Source organism: Setaria viridis, chromosome 1 (assembly GCF_005286985.2).
Source record: "Setaria viridis chromosome 1, Setaria_viridis_v4.0, whole genome shotgun sequence".
NCBI lineage: Eukaryota > Viridiplantae > Streptophyta > Magnoliopsida > Poales > Poaceae > Setaria > Setaria viridis.
This window is the reverse complement of record NC_048263.2, coordinates 27260384-27280921: the sequence shown is the minus strand read 5'-3', so window position 1 is coordinate 27280921 and position 20538 is coordinate 27260384. Positions and strand designations below refer to the sequence as shown.

Sequence of the window (20538 nt, the reverse complement as noted above, 5' to 3'; positions counted from 1 at the left end):
CTCTCATCACTCAGATCCAACGACTCACGTTGTTTGGTTACCCCTTCGCCTACCTCCGCACCCACGCCCTCCCCCTTGCCCGCGTTTTTGAGGAGCCCCCAATCCCCTATCGACGCGATGCGACTCCTCAGCTCCCCGCAATACTACTCACACCACACCGTCGAGCGCGACGCCGTTGTCTCCGTATGAAAATTTCAATTCGCTCCTCCTTTGCATGTTTGCTACAATGAGCAGAAGAGAATTCCTAACGTTTCTAAAATTCGCTGTATAATCATCTCGCTAAATTACCGCGTGCTGATACTAAGCATTACAGGAACATTGACAGGAGTAACATAAATGTCCAATGGCTAAATTAGAAGCTATATTTTCTCCGTCCTAATAAGAAGGCTACAACCTATGTTGACATGCTTTGCTAGGAAAAAAAATGTTAATAGGCCTTAACATACTAACATAGTATCTTATTGTCATTCTAAACAAAAGTATCGTAATGTTGTTTTGGTCTACTACCGTTAGTAGTTCAACTATGAAGACTCAGCCACTCCAGTTTAGTTCATGAGGAAGATGTTTTAGACATGATTATAAAATACTTTAAAACTTTATAACCCTGTATAGGTGCGGTATTCTAATGAACATCATGATTGCATTGACAGTCAGTCCTATCAAAGAATTCTATTGTACCTGGGGGTGGTTTATCTAATTTTCTTTTTTTTTTCAGTTAATGTTTGTGCTAGCTATATTGTAGCTATGTATCAGTATGTTTACTGCTTACTGGGCTCAAGCAAGTCTGAAATTAAGCTTCTCTTCTTGAACAGCTTGCCGTGCCTCCTATGTTTGAGATGTTTGAGGGATACATGTATACCTGAGGACGCAATGCTAAAGGATCCAAGGAGGCTTTATGCACCAGGCCGGATATATCACATAGTGGAAAGAAAAATGTGCAGGTACCCTTTCCTCATTTGGTGTTCTAAAATGCAAGAAACCTCATGTGGCCCCTGATATACAACCTTGTTGCATAGTATCAGTTAATTGCAGGAGATGTCCTCACAACTGACAGGAATAGAGAACAAGTTATGCTAATAGTTTTGACTATTCAACTCAATTCTTTCAAGAGAACCATCAACTGTCACTTTGTAACTATTCATGTAGTCAGTATTTTGTTAGGACCGATCTGCTATCGTGCCATATTCATATGAAGTGGACTATCGGTTCTGTTCTTGGCCTTCTGTTTGCTTAAATTGTTTGTTTTGCTTAAAAGGCATTCATGTTGTCGATTGTAGGAATTCTGGATTCTGAAGAACAAGGGAGGTCTTTGCATCAGTATATCATCAAAGGCGATGACTATTACCGGTATTGATGATCGGAGGTACTGGAGCCACCTTGCCACAGAGGAATCAAGGTAGCTTTTTTCTTTCCCTTTAAGAATGTTCATTTGCATAGCTTCTCTTAACAAATGAATCCCATTAGAATTGGCATTGCTGCAAGGCTGCAACCACTTCCAAGTCTCAATTTAAGTTCAGGTTTTTCAGGACTCCTGATAGAAAACCTGTCATACTCTAGTTAGTCCCTTGATTTTTCATTTTAAGTTCCACTGTGCACAGATTGTGACATTAACTAGAAAATGCTCACAGACGTTAGTTTTAAACCTAATAGTGATATTTCTATTACTTAATATTTTTGTCTGATTGTGAAACATAACTCCTTATTGGCTATCAAGTTTCTGGTATAGGGAGGATATGTTCCACGATAGTTGTCCACTAATGATATCAAGAGTGTAGTTAATTCAGTATTTTCACTATGTATTTGAAGAGAGTCGTAACGTTTTCTTTGTTAGGGGTATTGATGATTATTTAACTTTGATTTTTTTCTTGGAACTGCTACTTCCTTAATTTAAGAATTTTAGTGAACACATATACTTCCATCTGCTTCAAGCGAACATCATGATTGGGCTTTGAGATTTTGGTGTATTTAGAACTTCAGTTCAGAAATGGTTTTTAGTTCACATATATTTAAATGACTCTTCATTTATCCCTTTTGATGTTAACCTTAAACTATCTCCTCATGTGCTGAATTTTTAAAAGTTATGTTGTATTTGGTGCACCGTAGCGTGCTAACGAGCATTGTACTAGTGTGAAACATTGCCTAGAATTTTGACTAGAATTTCGAGTTCTTTGTCTCAAATAAAAAAAACATTCGAGGTGTAGTTCAGTTTAGATAGATTTTTTACACGCACACCACGTCTATTCATGGGTTGATTTTATGCTTATGAGTGTAGGTTTTGTCTTTAAAAATATTTGGTAGGTTTGACAAATTTGGTTTATGCTAGATTGATGTGTGAACCTTTTCTCTTTCTCATCATCATTGTTCTTAAAACTCAATATAAGTCAATACTCTTTGATCTTATTTGGAGCAATAATGCTACACATGTTGACCAAGTTGGTCAACTGGCTGAACCGTACGGTCAATTTTCTTTTCTACGGCCACACGAATTTGTGTTTCCCACATAACGATCTTTACTAGCCCACCTTAATTTGTGCACGTAGAACTTGTGCTTACTCAAATAAATGGTTTTAAATATCTCATTAGCCCCCTCGTCATCAAATCTGATGACTCTAAACGCTTAGACGGCGAATCATAAGATCATGACCGTAACAACTCGCGTACAAAATTTGTAAGTAGTATTTGGTTGAAGGGATATATTGAGATGGAATTGTTCCATCCCAGTTCTCCATCTCTGCCTATGCTCGCCCCGAGCCTTGATGCAAATATGCAATGACTCCAGCGCTCCGATGCTGATGCTCATCAGGTTTTGGCGCTAATTTGACGGCGTTCAAACGGCAAACCAAGAACAACCGCACGTCTGAATGAACTGGTCTCCCAGTCTCCCTAGCGCACGGCTAGTCCGCACCCCGCACCCGCCGCGGCGCAGCGCGGCGCGCCTTTTCAGAGTCAGGCTCAGCCGATGCATCCCCACCGCCGCCGCTCTCGGAGGCCTCTGCGTCGGAGCCCTCATGGCGTTCTTGCGCGTACATCTGGGCTCTGGCACGGCAGCATCCAACAAGGGTCCATTCTTGCGCAGTTTCCAGCGCTGGGATGCCCCGGATGAACCAGCGGCGCTTTGCCGCGGCCGATGTGCCCGCGCCAGTGCGCCACCTCATGGCGTTGATCGCGTACACGGCTCGAACGCTCTGGCGGCCGGGAGCTTGGTGTGAGAGCGAGCCGCATCTCAAGGTCATCGATGGAGGCCTCTCGCCGCGAGATCGCTAGCTGCGCCCACGCCGCCGCCGGCCACTCGCCCTCCGCGCGCCGCGCCACGGCCTGCTGCTTGGGGATGACGCGTTGTGCCAGAGCGACGCTGTCCGGCGCGCCGGTGAGGCAGTTGCAGAGGATAGAGGTGCGTGCACGTCATGCACGCCGTAGTCGTACTTCGGGTCGGCCGCGGCGCCGCGGAGCGCGAGGAGCTCGGCCACCGCCGTCATGGCCGCGGCGAAGGCGAGGCCGCTGCCCGCGTCGAGGAGCGCGGCGATCACAAGCTCGTCCCGCGCGCGCCCGGCCGGAGCGTCGGCGATGTGCATCGGCAATGCGAGGAGCGCCACCGCCCCGCGGAGCAGCCCACGGGCGTGGTCGCAACGGCCCCCCGCCTCGAGCGCCCGCTCCCGGACTCGCACCGTCCATGGCGCGCGGCGCAGCCATCTCTCTACTTCTCTAGTCTCGGTGGGTGTTCGACCGACGGGCTGGTGGTTGTTTCTGTTAGGCGTCGTGTCGCAGCGGCGTGCTCTGAAATAGCCAGCCTGGCGGCAGCCGTACGTAACGAACTATTCACCTCGCACCGGAGGGTGAAACTGAAATGACTCGTGGTTGAAATGAAATGATGGGGTCACTTTGTTAGTCAGTGGAGATTAGACGGTAAACTCTTGCTGCTCGTCGGACGAGACGCTGTAAAATCCACCGCCCACCGTTCCCTATATAACCCCCGTCCCCGTCGCCGTCCCTCTTCTGCACAAACACCACCACCGCCACAAGAGCAAACAGCCCACCACCTTGGACCTCTGCCCCTCTTCTCCGGTTCCCGTCGCCCGCTCTCATGGCGCCGGCGAAGTTCGTTGTCCCCGCCGTAGGGACGCTCCCGGCGTACCGCGTCGACGGGCAGCTCTTGGGCGACCCGATCCCCGCGAGGACGGGCGTGTCCAATCAGTTCGATCCCATCAGTGGTTTGGTCGAGGAGGAGGTGGTGGTTGCGGCGCCGGTCTCTCCGCGTCGTCGGCCGGTCGTGGTTCCGGCGCTGGCTGCCGCTCCCGGCGGTGTGGTGGTCGCGGAAGCCCCGAGGTGGAGGTGGAGGTGGAGGTGGAGGAGCGGCGACCTGTGGTTCAACGTCGTCATCCTGGCATTCATATTGGTGGTGTTCTGCGCCCTGCTGGCGGCCTACATCCTGCTGGATCACCCGGGCGTGGACGGCCTCGTCGACGCGGCCCACGGTTAGTTACCTCGTGATCGCGGAGAATCTCGCCGGGGTGGCCGCTGCGTACGCCTACACCGCCCTCTGCTTCATGTTCCCGGAGCTAGACCTGGTTTTTTAGCGGCGCGGAGTCAGCAGCCTGTAGGGCTCTGTTTGCTTTGGCTGTTAGTTGATCGGTCGTTTGCCTGTATTCTTGACTGTTCATGGGGATCTTGCGTAGTACTAGGTTTTTCTGCTGATTCAATGATTGATTCTTCGTTGATGTAATCATGCCTTTACTGTTGATCTATGTGAGTTGTTCGGTTCCAACCGGATTACTAGTTTCATCAGGTGCAATTGTGGAAACGATGCAGGAATTAACGTTGTTGTTTTTTCCTCGTGTTAACTGGATGCAGTTCTAAGCATGATGCACGAGTTGCAATATTTCGTTTCTCATTGCTTGAAATGGGCGTCTAGTCCAGAATTAGACTTTTTAATTGATGTTTCCTGGCTGTGGTGCACATGGGAGTTAGATCACCAGAACACTGTTATCTTTCACCTGCGTGGATGAGTCCCAGAAATGTGACCACCAACTCAGCTAATTGCTGATAATGCAATCAACTGCAGAACTAGTTTCTTTCCTAGTGAGATGATGACTAGAATTAGGCTCCCAGCCAATGGAATATAATGTTCCAATGCACCTGACGCAAGTGCCCTTGGGTTTTGAAGTCGATTTGCAGTTTAATACTGCCTTTGCCGATCCCAAACCGGATGAGAAAATGTGGAGGGAAAGGGAACTGCAAGTAGCTCTGCAATTTTGTTAAACAACTGAAGTGCATGACATTGCCCTGAATTTTGTTTGTGTTCTTGTCAGTCAGTACGTATATGATGTGCATGCCACATTGGAAGCGAAAGCTCTTTCAGACAAAGTTGCAGTCCAAGTGCAGCAAATGGTTTCGCATGAGGGATCAAGCACTGAAAATGTCTTTCCTGTAAAATTGAGTCTGTAAAATGCTAGCGAGTCTGTACCTTTTGCCAGTTAGTAATCATAGGAGTGCCTCTATGAGGTTCAGAGAACTCCTGAAAATATTGCAAATTTGAAACCACCATTTTCAAAGTGATCAGTACTGTTGTTAACAGAGATCAGTTTGGTCACTGTACCAATTTTAAATCTTTTGTATGTTCATAAGGCAGATCAATTTTAAACAGAATTCAGATGCAAATTATGTTTTTGCCTGAGCCGGTGACGTTGGCGTAAGAAATCTGGAACAAGGCGTCCTGTAAACTAGCAAAGAGAGAAGTGACGCAGAGAAACTGGGAATGTGGGCACTCATCTCTGCGTTAAACTGAACTTTCTCCCCTTGTGGCTTCACTCCTAGAGTTTCAGTCTTCAGTTTCTAGTGGAGTAAGAAGTTTCAGAGCAAAATCCTGCAAGTATCTGCTGTAGGATCAGGTCAACTTCAAATTTTGTAGTAATGTATCTGCTGCAGAAGCACATTGTCTAATCGGTCCCCATAATATTCAGAGACTATATTACAGTTCAGAATTTCAGACATTGCAAAGAAATTTCAAACAATGATCACTGAGGCCGAGAGGAAGAGCGATCTGCAAACTGAATGTTAAAGCTTCCCGAATCTGCAAACTGAACCTTCTAATTCGATTCGGCCATGTGCCCGCTCCTGGTTTCGCAGATCAAGGCATCAAGCGCGCCGAGAGATATGCGTCACGGGCACGCCATCATCCGATGCGAAGCTTTCCTAGTTAGGCTCGAACATCAGCGGATCGCATCCGGCGGTTGCAACGATGTTTGTCAACTCCAGTCGGATTCAGTCCTATCATAAATACTCGACTTGCCTCGTCCGCTCGACCTGCTCACGTCGCCTCTCCCTCCACAGCCTAGGACGAGCAATCCATCCGCCGCCTCGCCTTCTTCCGCTCGCAATGGCCGCCTGCGTAGAGCCCACCGTCACCGTCCGCAACCACACCGCCGCGGGGCCGGCCGGCCTCAAGAGGAGGCGCATCGCTGTCGGCAGCGTGGAGCAATACGAGGACATCAGCCGCCTCGGCGAGGGGGCCTTCGGCGCGGTCGTCAAGGCTCGCCACCGCGCCACGGGCCGGATCGTCGCCATCAAGCGCGTCGGCAAGGCCCACGGCGGGCACGCTGCGCTGCTGCGCGAGGCGCGCTTCCTCAAGGAGGCGAGCGGCGGCGGCGCCAACCCATTCGTCGTCGGCTTCCACGGCGTCGTCCGCCGCCCGGATGCCTTTGACCTCAGCCTCGTCATGGAGTGCGTGGGCCCAAGCCTCCACGACCTCCTCCGCCAGCGCCCCCGCGGGAGCCCGCCGCTGCCCGAGTCCACGGTGCGCGCCGCCATGTGGCTGCTGCTCACGGGCACCAAGAAGATGCACGGCGGCCACATCGTGCACCGCGACATCAAGCCCGCCAACATCCTCGTCGGCGACGATCACCGCATCGTCAAGCTCTGCGACTTTGGCCTCGCCATGTCCACGGACGAGCGGCCGCCGTACAAGCCGGCCGGCACGCTGTGGTACATGGCGCCGGAGATGCTGCTGGAGAAGCCCGACTACGACGAGCGCGTCGACATCTGGTCCCTCGGCTGCGTCATGGTAGAGCTCATCAACAACGGGAGTCCTCTGTTCCAAGGCTTCTACGGTGAAGGACAGCTCTGCGCCTTCTTCGACGTGCCGGGCACGCCTGATGACAGTACATGGCCGTGGTTCTCATCCACGGCTTTCGCCACCATGGTGATGCCGGAGCTGGACATGCAGTGGGAAAACAACCTACGCGAGCTGATTCCCGAGTCGAAGCTGTCCAAGGAAGGATTCGATGTCCTCAGCGGCCTCCTCACGTGCAACCCGGAGAAGAGGCTCACGGCAGCCGTGGCGCTCAAACACCCATGGTTCGACAAGATCGACGTGCTGGAGCTGCCAAAGAAAGAAGAGTTTGCATCGCCGATGTCCTTGCAGACCAAGAGACGGAGGATGCATGCTGTGTGCGCAACGTAAACTCCTTTTTGTCTTTGTAATTTGTATGCAGTTCTTCAAAGCAGAGCATGTAAATCTGTAATTTTGTATATGCTATGTAAATGTTGATGCAATGTAAAATTAGTCTCTTCTTGAATCTTGAGAGCAGAGTTGACGGCCCTTGCAATGTTGATGTAAATTGCACTGTATATTCAAATTTAATCCCTTTCTATGTGCTATTGAATGATTTTGATTGATCGTTTCATAAGCATCTCATGGTCTCACCTGGTCCTGGTACACCGTAACCGAAGCGATTAGTACATGGCTAAATAGAAAACGGTAATGCAAAGACACAGCCGTCCACACGAGGAAGAAAAATCGGACGCTCCGACATATGTTGCGATAGTTAAGCATCGATATTGCAACTATTGTTTTTCCATGTTTCACAATGAATGATGCATGAAACATAGTGTTCATGTTGCGACGGAAATTTTCTATCCGAGGAACAAACGTCATATTTATTTTTTTTCAATGTTGCAACTATATATTTTCGATGTTGCAGATGTTGTATTTTGATGTTGCAACGGAGCGTTCGATGGAAAATTTCCCATCGGACGTTCGGGCGCTAGAAAGGGTGCATCATGGGAGAATAGGACGTCGTTTGAGCGCTAGAAAGGGTGCATCATGGGACAATAGGACGGCCTGGTCCGGACGCTAGAACTAGCAGCGCCGGAAAATGTATATTGGTTTAACATGCACGGACATAGATACTTCATTTAAATAATAAACATAATCATTATCTTATATTAGTAATCGAATACTCCTTTTGGAGTCTCCACGTTAATTCTCACCAGACATCTTAGAAAAATAGCTCTTCCATTATAAAAATGTTCTAAAATAACCTCCAAATCTATAGACAAGTACATATATATTACTATTATGTATATTACTATTATGTTAGAATATTTAACAAATGAGAGAAAATAATAAGGTAAGAAAATTTGTATTATTAGCTTGGGTCCTAAGTTTTTCATGAGCCTTTAATACTTATTTATCTCAAACTTCCCTCCCAGGCGGAATGACGAGTTGATAGGCTAGTATTGCAAAAACAAGATGATAGAAATTCCACACCCAATATTCTGTGGACTGGGATATGATTCATTAGTGCAACAAAAACGATCCCCACAAATCCATTTCGGAGAAGAATTTTCAAGCGAAAAGCGGAAATTCGGTGCTACATAAGTCTGCCAAAACTTTATTTTAATAACATATATCATAAAGCCAAATCAGGGTAACAAATTATCTTCATTCTTTCATTGGGTCAACGTACTGAATTTAGGTAGTTGGTACTGGAGCCGGTAGATGATGAGTGAAATGCATGAGCTTCACCAGCCTTATTTAAACTGTGGTTATCACTTATCAATAATATCCTTCCTTGCGTTTGGGTCAGTCATCACGAACTGCTTTTTCTTAAATTAACACCAAACCGAAGCTAATGGATTTTCATTACTACATAATTCTGCTCGATGTAGCTCAGCTTGTGATGTTGTGGTTACTTTGGTGATGAGGCTTAGAACTATGTTGTTACTTTGGTGACACTGGTAGAAAACAGAGCATTCTGGTTGGAGAGACGCAGCAGGTGCGCAAGCGTACGGGAGATCACGGCTCCCATTGGGCAGAAGCGGCTCGCCTTCCAGATCGGCAAGTGAGGGTTGTTTGGCTCCCGCCCTGGCACGACCCTTCTCATCAGCAACTGCTTCAGCGTGTAGTCCCTCCGTCGCAACCGTTACATGAAGAAGACACGCTTCTTCCACTTCTACGTGCTTAGAACCAAGACCGACACGGTCGAGAAGCGGCACGCCTCGCTGTGGAGGCTCGGCATGTGCTTGTGGCTGGAGTACGACGAGAAGGTTGCCTTCTTGAGGGGAAAGCTGGCAGACGCGTACTGGGGCGCGGCGCCGGCGCCGTACAGGGAGCGCGTCGCCGACTACCTCCGCGTGGCGAGGCGGGACAGACTCCAGCAGCGCCTCATTTTCTACGCTCTCGCGATCATGCTTGCCGCGCAATGCCTCCAAGTAGCGAAGGTGGCGTGGTCGGCGGTGGTGCCCGGGAGGACAATGTTCTGGTGCATCGTGATCAGTGTCTGCCTGATGTGTAAACCCGGAGTGAACCTGTGGGCTGTGGCGTGAAATGTTCGATGAGCCGGATGTCATTGTTGGGATGTTGGAGGAAGTAGGTTAAGGTCCTTACCAGGTACGGAGTGTTTATTTATCACAATATTGGGTCAGTGCGCGCTGCAGCGCTTCGCAGCACGCGACGCAGCAGCTAGTGGGTCCCACGTGAGCCCGCCTATGTGCTGACCTGTTTTTTTCTTTTTTCTTTTTCAATTATTTTTCTATACAAGTAAATATTGTATGTACGTATAAGTTAAAGTTATGATAAATGTTTACGCGTATAAGTTTGTATTACCGAATTTATCATCCAAATTGTTGCTAGGAAAAAAGTTATACAAAATTTGGAGCGTTCGATGGAACCGCGCGCCATGAGTACGCATCGCCGCGCGCTAAGAAACCTTGTTAAGAAGTCCTAAGCAATCGATGTTGTTTGGCCTCCTGGCCTTGCCCTCTGGCTCATAGACCCCGCGCAGTGCCTCCGAACCCTCCGACTCCGACATGGAACCAGCACTGCGTCTCCGACTGCAACTTGGAGTCTATTCGTGTTCTTCCGTTACGGATTTTTGGGGCGTTCGATGGTTAACAATGGCGGACCGCTGGTGCAAGATGGGTTACCCATATCGTGAGGATTCCACTGCTTCCCGTCCATCACCGTCCACCGTCCTTGCTCCGTTGCTCGTGCCGTCGGCGGCGTGGACTCCAGGAGGCAGGAGCTCGGCCATGGTCGGCCAGGAGCGAAGCCGAGTCTCTGTTGCATCTCCCCCCTTTGGGCCGAAGCCCGTTACTCTTCTAAAAGGCCAAACCAAAGCCCGTTACTCTTCTAAAAGGCCAAACCGAAACAAAAGGGCAATCTCAGCCCACAAGGTAGCCCAATTTCAGCTGTTGGCTAGCCAACACTGACCTGAGCCCACACGGTAGCCTTGTACATTGATAATATGTTTTGTGTTTCACGTGCATAATTTCACACTTGCTTTGCCCCAAATACATATTCGTGTATTCCCTCCGTTTAAAATCATATTCGCTTCTAAGTTTGTTTTGAATCAAACTTGTCTAACTTCAACTAACTTTATAGAAAATTATAACAATATATATCATACAAAGTATACTCAGTATCAAAATATATTTTACGGCAGATTGAAGGAAACCAATTTAGTATCATAAATAATATCATATCTTTTAATAAATTTGATTAAAGATACATAAGTATGATTTATTAACAAACCCGGAGTGTAATAATTTGGGACGGATAGAGTATTAGCAAATACGAAGACATTTGTTCCCTCTAATAAAGTGGAAGGCAGTTTGGGCTACATGTGCCTCAGTACAGGTGAAAAAAGGGCCCTGAATGAAAACAATTCCACAAGTGAGCCCACCCTGCTGTGCAGCCTGGTCCACCGTGGTGCAAAGCAGACAAAGCTGTTGGCTGTCAAAACATATTGCTGCAAGCGGCACTGCCTTGAAAAAGCATATGGCTACTCGCAAAAAAACAAAAAAAGCATATGGCTGGCATTCATCAATCACCATGCACTGTAGGTAGCCGCCCAGAACACGGCAAACAAGCATAACGATAATATAGATTAGATGTATTAATATTCGCAAGAACACCAGCTGACTAGTCGCGTGTCTGTGATGATATACTACTAATAATGTACAGATACGAGACGTCGGCACGGTAGCAAAAGTTTAATCTGCCCTCCATCCATTGAAAATTGGAAATCCCAGATGCCGCGGCTACTCCTTAGAGGATAGCACACTTGCGCTCCGCTGCCAACCTCCGGAACTCCTCGTTCTCCATCTGAGCCTTCCTGAGGCTCTCCTTCAACTTCTGGATCTCGTCTTCTGATTTCATTCTTGCTTCGAGCGCCACCTTCTCTGCTTCCAGCCTTGCGTTCTGTTCTTCCATGAGTTGCTGTTGCAGCTTCTCCACACTGTAGTTTAGCTTTTCCTCCACCTGTGAACACCAAATCAATGCAAGTAACTCGTAAGAACAATATTCAGAGCATCCAATTGTCATATGAGTAGAGAATCAATCGCCCTTTCTTTTTTTTTTAACATAAAATGGCTAGAGCTCTGCCTTTCGATTAATAAGGAAAGAGTTTACAGAATAGAAGCAAACGGCACTCATGCCGCTCAAGCAATGACTTCCAGGCTTTCAGCCATTTAAGATTGATGACAGTTTAACAAAATAAAGTTGACATTCCCAAGAAAATCCAACAGCCAACGCTAGTTCAAACAGATCTTGAGGTTCTAGAATCTACACATGTTGCCCATATTTGACTCTCATGCACATTCGAGTGTCCAATGCTATTAACCGAAATAGCAAGCCATTCTAAATAAGTCTTAAATTTTGAAATAAGGTTTTGAATATAGCTCTTACCATGCTGGTTATGTGCGCAAGTTGTTCATCCCGAGTTCTATGTATCTCCTTCTTCAACTCAGATATCTGCTCTTCAGAATATCCAATGGTACGCATCTCCTTTTCTCTATCATGCACCTCCTACACAAGACAAGAGACAAATGAGAAACAAAAATCTACTGAATATCAGCAAATTTATCCAATCACCTTAATGCGAGTGAACATTTGATCTGAAAATGGTTTTCCTCCATTATTTGCACTAATTGAGTCCACCAAATCAAGCAGTTTGTCAAGTTGCTGCTCTTGGAGCCTTCGGTCATTGGTCATGTTATCAAAGAGCACCACCCTGTTTTGGCATAGCTCAACAACTTTCTGTTAAACAAAACATACATTACTATTTTGCACAAAAGCTCATGACTTAGGTGATGAAAAAGAGGTGAGAAATCGATTTATATCGGCATGGCATTAGAAAAAGAAAGAAAAAGGGAGTAAAAGGTAACCTTCAAACACTCAGGGGCATTATTTTGCATTTTCTTCAATTTAGATTCACCAATTACATCTCCATATGTAAAAACTAAAATCATGTGGTTAACAATCTTTTCCCCAAAGAATGCCTTAATGCTCTCAATTGTACTTTCAGATTCTTGAGAAAACCGATGTGTGGCAGGAAAAACCATCAGAACTGCATGTATCCCATCTTTAGCCATGTTCAAACACTTCACAATTTCTTTACCAGCATCCTCGGTTGTAACCTTGACTTCAAATAACCCTATAGTACATTTTAGTAATTAGCCAAAAGAAATCATGGATATCAGATGCGAGAGAGAGACTGATCATTGTGCGTGTTTAAGTATTATACATATAATAGGATCGTCAACAGCAATACTATCTATGATTCTCTGGTTTTGAAAGGTAGTATTACACACATTTTTCATATCTAAGAACAGACAATATATAATATATAAGATATAAAGCATAACATAGTAAGGTTATTTTTACTTCTGAACATGAAAGAATGCAATGAATTGATAGATTATGAAAGCAAAGGAAGGATAACTAATATGATGTATGCTATGCTATGCCATGTAAGATAAACACCTGTGAATCCTTCTGGTTCATAAAGCATTTTAAGTCTGCGACTTTCATAGCTGAGCCTAGCTCGGTTGGTTGAGGGTGTGGATGTACACCTAGACCAAGTTCAAGTCCTGGTCGAGGAGAATTTGGGTTTCTTCTTAATATATAAAATCCTCCTAGGTTGGTCTAGTTTTTTTCCCCCCATAAAACTGATGGCACGTAGACAGACAATGCATTGTAACTGTGGGACTTCTTCATATGAAATAGCTAATTTCTACTTTTATCAAGATAAATGATAGTGAACGGAACTACATGTAAACAGCACGCTATACAATACCATGCTGCATTAATAGCAGATGGCTTCTCCACTGAATGCGAATTACAAAGTTCAAAACCCAAAGAATAAACATACTAATTTCCCATATTCAAGGATGAATGATAATGATACTTCTATGATAAACGATAATCAATTAATCATAACAACATAACCAGAAAAAAGAAGGTAAGAGTGACATGCAACACAAGATCAAATAAAGGTATCTCAAATTCACAATGCCAAAAAGCCAACAGATTGAACAGACAGAGATAACATCAAACAGGGAATTCTTACCTGGTGTATCAATAACATTGATCGTGCGGCCGTCGTGCAGGGTGGTGCTTCCCATCTGACAAGTATTAGTAACACTAACATGGGAGTATTCTGATTCAAATACTTCCTGTCCAAGGATGCTATTTCCAGTTGCACTCTTTCCACAGCCAAGTTTCCCAACAAGAACAAGAGTGATATCAGCACTGGGCAACACCCAGTCATCGTCATACTGGTTTCCACCCATTGCAAGAGTTGATGGTAATGCCTTACGCCTTACAAAACTATTAAGGGAAATCAGGACATCAGGACTGGTACCAGTTATCTTAAATGAGGGACCACATTCAAGTTTTGTAACAAAAAAGCAAAAATTGAACTGATCAAAGAAAAGCCCCTCCACATAAAAAATCTAGGAATCGAGTATAGTCCATGCAGTTTAAGTTGCATAAATGATCTACGGTCAAATTTCTAAATAATCAGCCAGCACAGGTTGACTTGAACTTTTTTTCTTATTTATGTTATGGTAGGAAAAAAACACTCAGCTCAAAAGTCCTGTGCAGCAAGAAAATAAAAGATAAAGAGTCCAAATTCAGTAGATTAACCTTTTTATTTCTGTTTATAATGTTTTCTGATGTTTCAGGAAAAAAATGCACCTAGCAAGAATAAGAGATGATATATCACCTAGCAAAACGCAACAACTGATCAATCCTACATATTTGATCATATACAGTCAAAAGAATAATATATGCAATGGGGATAAGTACAAGTTACCATTACCCTACAAGGCCTTACACCAAATTGTCTAGGGAAAATGCAAATTTGTATCGACAAAAAGCTCCATGATCAATTTATCAAACAAATAAATTAGAAACCAAAACAATCCCATGCATGCTACACCAAAAATTACAGCTTTTACCAGATTAGGTCGAATGAGCAATTTCAATGTAAGAACCTATCGAAAGAAAATAATCAATCACCAAAGGCTCCATAGGTAGAGTAAACTGACGATGCAGCACAGATTATCCCACAGGTTGCAGAGCTATCAATTACATACTAAAAAAAACTCCAGCTGCTCACCGATAACCACAGAGTGGACCGTGACTCTAAATCCTAATCACCAGGTGCATAAACGAATTTCCGGAATCAACAATCAAGACGCCTATACACTATGTTGCCCAAAAAATCCAATCTACCATAGCGCCGACAATCCAATCTATCAAGATTAGATTGCGCGCGGAATTAACCAGAAGGAGTAGACTTGACAGTAACGAAGAGGAACTCTCGCGGACAATAACGATCAAAAGCCGATCTAATCAACTAACTGATCGAGGGGAGGACTAATTACTTGCTTGCGAAGAACCGGCGGCGCGGCGGGCGAGAGGAGGCGAGCAGGGAGTAGCTGCGCGAGTCGTGTTCAGGTACTCGGGCGAGGTGAGGTGAGGTGAGGTGAGGTGCGGTCGGTTTATGTTTATCTCCCCCGGGGCCCCGGACCCGCTGTGACTTTCTTGTAACGCCCGTGCCGACGTTCTCCTGACGTGTTTACATTGCATCGCGTTTGGAAATTGGAGTTCGTGGCGTACCGTCCGTGGAGTGGAACCCATCCGTCGGATCTGCTGCATTTGTATTCCTGCAAGGACGTGTTGCCGGGGCAAACAAGGAAAGCGGTTTGCCAACGTCACGGTTGGTTTGCCAAATAAATTGATGACATTAATCTATAAAAAAATAGAGTTTTATGGCAGCTTTTTAATCTAAAAAGTTAGAAGTTCAATAATGAATTTTTCGTACATCTTTTGGAAAGCTATAAGTTTAGAAAAGCGGAAAACTGAAAAACTCAGTTTTATGGGTTTCTCGTAGCTTCCTGAGTTCAGAAAGCTAAACACATCTTCTAAAAGCTTTTCAGAACCAAAAGGCAGTAATAACTTTTTAGAAAAAAATTTCAAAAACTACAACTCAAACAAACAGGCTTATCCTCTACTTAAACAATATATTCACATTTAACATGATCAAACAGTAGCAAACTTTGCACTGATCAAACAGTAGTTTTAACACTTCCAACAAGGTTTGCAGGTAAATTAACATAAGCCGCCCCCTGTTGGCTTGGTCAAGCTCCGCCACTGTTCAGTGTGTCACATGATTGGTTGAAAATGAGAAAACAAATTAGGAACTTTTTTCAACACATTCTAAAATGTTTCACACTAATGCTCACATCATCGTCACATAACGACAACTCGATTTAAAAAAGAGAAATTATTCGATTATGGGACTGGGTGCAGACCTGCATGCAGTATTATATAATCAGCAATATTCGCTGGACAATATCTTTTTTCCATATGCTCATCAACCAAACACATCGCTGAGAGAAGAAAGAAAGATGAAAAAGAAAAACGCGCTCACCTATTAAGATCCGTTGTTGCTGCAAACCCCCCACTCCCCTGGCCAAGTGCTTTATTCTTGCCTTTAAAACTCTGCACAAATAAAGTAGAAGTAGTTCCCTAACAGCCAGGAGAGTTTTTTTTAACTTGCTCCAGCCAGCTCACATCAGTAATCCACCCCACAGCATGCTAAGTTAGAACATATCCTTACCATCCAGAATCAGACGCCCGTTCCTGTAATGCAGAAATTAAGTTGTTGATTTTTCTACAGATGATTGGGTAACTAAAAACATATGAGAGGGAGATAAGGAATTTATGTAGAAGTGTACTCTCTCCGTTCCAAATTGTAGGTCGTTTTGCATCTAGACATATGTCTAGATGCACATAGAAAAGCTAAAACGACCTACAATTTAGAACGAAGGGAGTAGAACACATCACATGGCAAAATAAAATAAAAATAAAAATAATATAGAAGACACTAATTGCCATTCAGTCACCAAGATTCAAAGAAGCAGAAAATGAAATCATTTGGTAGCAGTTCTAGCGTTGCCTTCGAGTTCATACCTACATTCAATCAGGTTGACAACATCCCAATTTAAATCCATGCTACTAACTCAAATGATACGAGCAGCTATCTGGTAATTTGCACGTGACCAATCTTGATTGTTGGACATAATGAGTGAGACTAACGTTGCTTTTTTACATTTCAAAGTTTCAGCAATAAGATTAGTTCTCAAGTTGTTTTGTGGAGTACCGACACCAATCATGTCATGTACTTGCAGGCAAGATTGCCTTATTTGGTCAAAATCTAGAGAAATTGGTTCAGACAAAAACACAAGTACCTGGTGTGCTGGGATGAAGGACTCCCACAGTGCACAGCCAGCCGCACGATTCATTGCTCGATAATAAACACTGCATCGATGCCACAAGAATGGTGAACACATAGGTGCAGATGTCCAAGATGAATGAGATGCAGATGGGAAGATCGGAGGATTGGAACGGTAAAGCAATTGAGGGAGTCAGGCATCTCATTGGCGCAACTGCACAGGAGTCATCATCAGACACCACGACCAGGCCGTCGTGCAGGAAAGCGCCTTTGATAATATGAAATCTATATCCCTATAGTGAAAGCAAAACTACTAGAGTTTCAGGACAACAGATATAAACCTGATACACCTGTAGGCACCAGCAATAATGGTGCTGACTGCTCCTAAGCATAACTTCCTGCCATTACTCATGACATGATAATACTTTGTGCAGCGACGTCTCAGGGGAGCTTCATCACTATGATATGGTTAACGCAAACTTTAAATGCAGTGGACTTCATGCCCTAGGATACAGTACTCTCATGCTCTTAGAACATTGAATATCACCAGAATTAGATAAGCCTACTCCGAAAGAAAGCAGCTTTGGTGATGTGAAATATCCCTAGTAAAAGCAAGCAGCTTCGATGCTTTGAAACATGAAGTAGAAGTGTAGAACCCCAACATGAAGCATGCTTAAACCCTATGCTATTATCAATGTTGTGTATGCAAAGTTTCAAACCTTTGAACTAGTCTTTGTTTAGAAACACCAAATTACTTCACGGTCCATACTGTGAATTCAGCATGCTCTTGGTAAATTGCAAGCCATCAGCTTTAAACAAAACTGAAACATGATCTCCACAGCCCACAGGTATCAAAATTCACTAATCAAATTCCGAACAATAAACCCTCCCAAGCAGCTCAGCAAGAGGTCAGCTATGGAAGGCTCCGCTCATAGGCTCATAGCATGGGGATATTACGCTCAAGTACCATGAAAGCCTCCCTGCCCATCTCGTATTACTGCACCTGCGGCTCCCGTCCTATTTCGGATATGAAAAGCTGCATCTGTGATATGTACATTTTTACCAACCTGATGGGGGGAGGATTTCCGCAAAGTTAAATGATCCGTTGCGGATTACAAGCAAATTGAGGTTCCTGCCTTGTGTCATGATACTGCAATGTTGTATGGTGTAGAATATTGGCATACAAAAAGATGACACATCCAACAAATCAGTGTTGCGGAAATGCGTATGTTGCGTTGGATTTGTGGTCATACGAGAAGGGATCAAGTCTGGAATGAGGATATACAAGATAGGTTAGGGGTAGCATCAATTGAAGAAAAGTCTATCCAACATCGGCTGAAATGGTTTGGACATGTCCAAACCATTTCACAACATCGGCTGAAATGGTTTGGACATGTCCAACAGAGACTTCCGGAGGCTCCGGTGTGTAGTGGAATCCTAATGCGTGACAATAATGTGAAGAGAAGCAAAACAAGATCAAAATTGACATGGGAAGAGACAATAAAGCAGATTTGGAGGGATGGAATATACCTAAAAATTTAGCCCACGATAGGAGTGCTTGGAAAATATTTAAGTGCCTGAACCTTGATTTGTGACTCCTGTTGGGTTTCAACTCTACCCTATCCAACTTGCTTGAGACTGAAAGGGTATTGTTGTTGTTGCCGCCGCCACCTTATGCCATGACTCATTAATCAAGTTCACGACTGTATGTCATACCCAGAAAATTACAATCTCTATTTCTATAATTTTCTCCCAATGTCTTTTCTTATTTATTGCCGTCCACAATGACCACGTTCCAGAAAGGATAGCACTTAGTAAAAGGCTTAAACCAAGCAACAACACGCATCCCAATTTACATACAAGGGAGCAAGAGGCTCCTGATCATCCAGTGGAACCACCAGTTTGTACAAACAAAAATCGAATCCACAAGTACATGACTACCTACCCCCATCCACCTAAGTCTATCCAGTTGTCCATATCCTTAGCAAGGTAGTAACAAGAACAGCCAAACTACTTATTATCCAGTGGCACCATCAATTTGTGCTAATAGAAGAAAGAATTAACAAGTATAAGCCTATCTACTTGACACTATCCAAGTATCCACGTACATGAAGTCGACTTGAACTCTCCAACAATTGAACTAAGTGCTTCTTACTTCAGGGCTGCATTAAGCTCACCCTCAGCTTGCTTGCAGAGTGTACATGAGCCTATTTCCTAGACAGGTCGTAGAAACAATATGCTCTACTTGATAAACTTCAAACAAAACTTGCGCCTTTCCGTGCACCACAACCACTGAATAGTCCTTGGAGAGGTGTTGAATTGCATTATTGTGCAGCAATAGGATGCCATCTTGGTTGTCTTGGTAGGAACTCATTCTATTCTTCTGACGGTAGATTGCATCTAGATATGCATTCCTCTGGATTCTTATTTTCCAAGCCCCATTGCCATAAGGTATGTTGTTTATGATTCTGATGTATTTTGCTTGATCTTTCTTTCCTAAAATTTTCGCATGCGCATACATGTCATTGAAGAGGCTTATTTTCTCTTTCTCTGTCAACAGCCCTGGATGATTTTCAATATGGATCTCATCTCCATCTTTATAATTTGATAGAAGATGGAACATCATTAGGGAGCTGCATTGCACATTTGACTCCTAGTATCTCCATTGCAGCATTCTTAATAGCCACAAAGTCATTTTCCTTTCTTTCTGGTGTAGCTCTTTTCAGTAATTTCCTTTTCTTCGGTTGACATTTCACATCACCATGACGAGCTGGACTAGTGTAGCTGAGATCATTAAGGCTGAACTGGCCATTCAGGGACTTTCCCTACCAGTGCATGCTGAGGCCCCAAGATATCACTTCCTTGCATTGCTTGACAGCCTTATTACAAACAACTGTCTGCACATCACTGATCTTAGGCCCTCTTAGTGTTCTACCTTGTATCATTGGCACATACCCTGAGACCAGACTTTGCTTCACCCTAGGATTTAGACTTTCAGAAAGTGTTATGCACTCTTTAGCTTCAGAATTACTAAGAAAGAGCTTTCTATACTTTCTGCTGCGCGAAAGAAGCACCCATTTTCGCATCGTGATATGAAAAATGGGGAAAAAATAAGCATAAGAACAGTTCGCACTAAAACTTGTTATTCATAAGTGTTGTTGCCGTCGCCGCCTTGTGTCATGACTCATTAATCAAGTTCATGATCGTATCTCATACCCAGAAAACTGCAATCTCCGTTTCTATCATTTTCTCCCTATGCCTTTTCATGTTTATTGCCATCCAAAGTGACCACGTTCCACAATGGATACCATGTTGTGATGCACATGCCGGTCCACCTTTTTTTTCATCACATGATGATGAAAACTGTATAGATTCATCTTCTATTTGTATTTCAGTATCACATCCACCTTATCACTCAAGAGTTCCAAACAACAACTGCCATTGTCGTAGAAAGTTTAGACAGACAGGATAGCTAGAGAAGGTAGAACAAGAAATGCAAACATAAATTTTATACACCAAAATATTATGAGGAAAGACACCTCAATAAGATAGTTGTTAACAAAGGTAATCTGAGTATCATGTAAAAGGCTTAAACCAAGCAACAACACGCATCCCAGATTACATACAATGGAGCAAGAGGCTCGTGATCATCCAGTGGACCACCAATTTTGTGCAAACAAAGATCGAATCCACAAGTATATGACTACCTACCCCCATCCACCTAAGTCTATCTAGT

At 44.4% G+C, this 20538-nt stretch overlaps 2 protein-coding genes across 2 annotated transcripts; one reads left to right on the top strand and one right to left on the bottom strand.

Annotated features, from left to right (window-relative positions):
- Positions 1-6373: 6373 nt before the first annotated feature.
- On the top strand, positions 6374-7456 carry LOC117855301 (putative cyclin-dependent kinase F-2). The gene has a single exon (XM_034737614.1). The coding sequence runs from the start codon at positions 6374-6376 to the stop codon at positions 7454-7456; it is 1083 nt and encodes a 360-aa protein (XP_034593505.1).
- Positions 7457-11116: 3660 nt separating this feature from the next.
- Positions 11117-15114, bottom strand: LOC117835060 (immune-associated nucleotide-binding protein 9). The gene is made up of 6 exons (XM_034714412.2): positions 14950-15114; positions 13629-13888; positions 12445-12713; positions 12152-12316; positions 11966-12085; positions 11117-11539 (listed from the first exon to the last, which is right to left on the bottom strand). The coding sequence occupies exons 2-6, from the start codon at positions 13849-13851 to the stop codon at positions 11327-11329; spliced, it is 990 nt and encodes a 329-aa protein (XP_034570303.1). The 5' UTR covers positions 13852-13888; positions 14950-15114; the 3' UTR covers positions 11117-11326.
- Positions 15115-20538: the final 5424 nt, after the last annotated feature.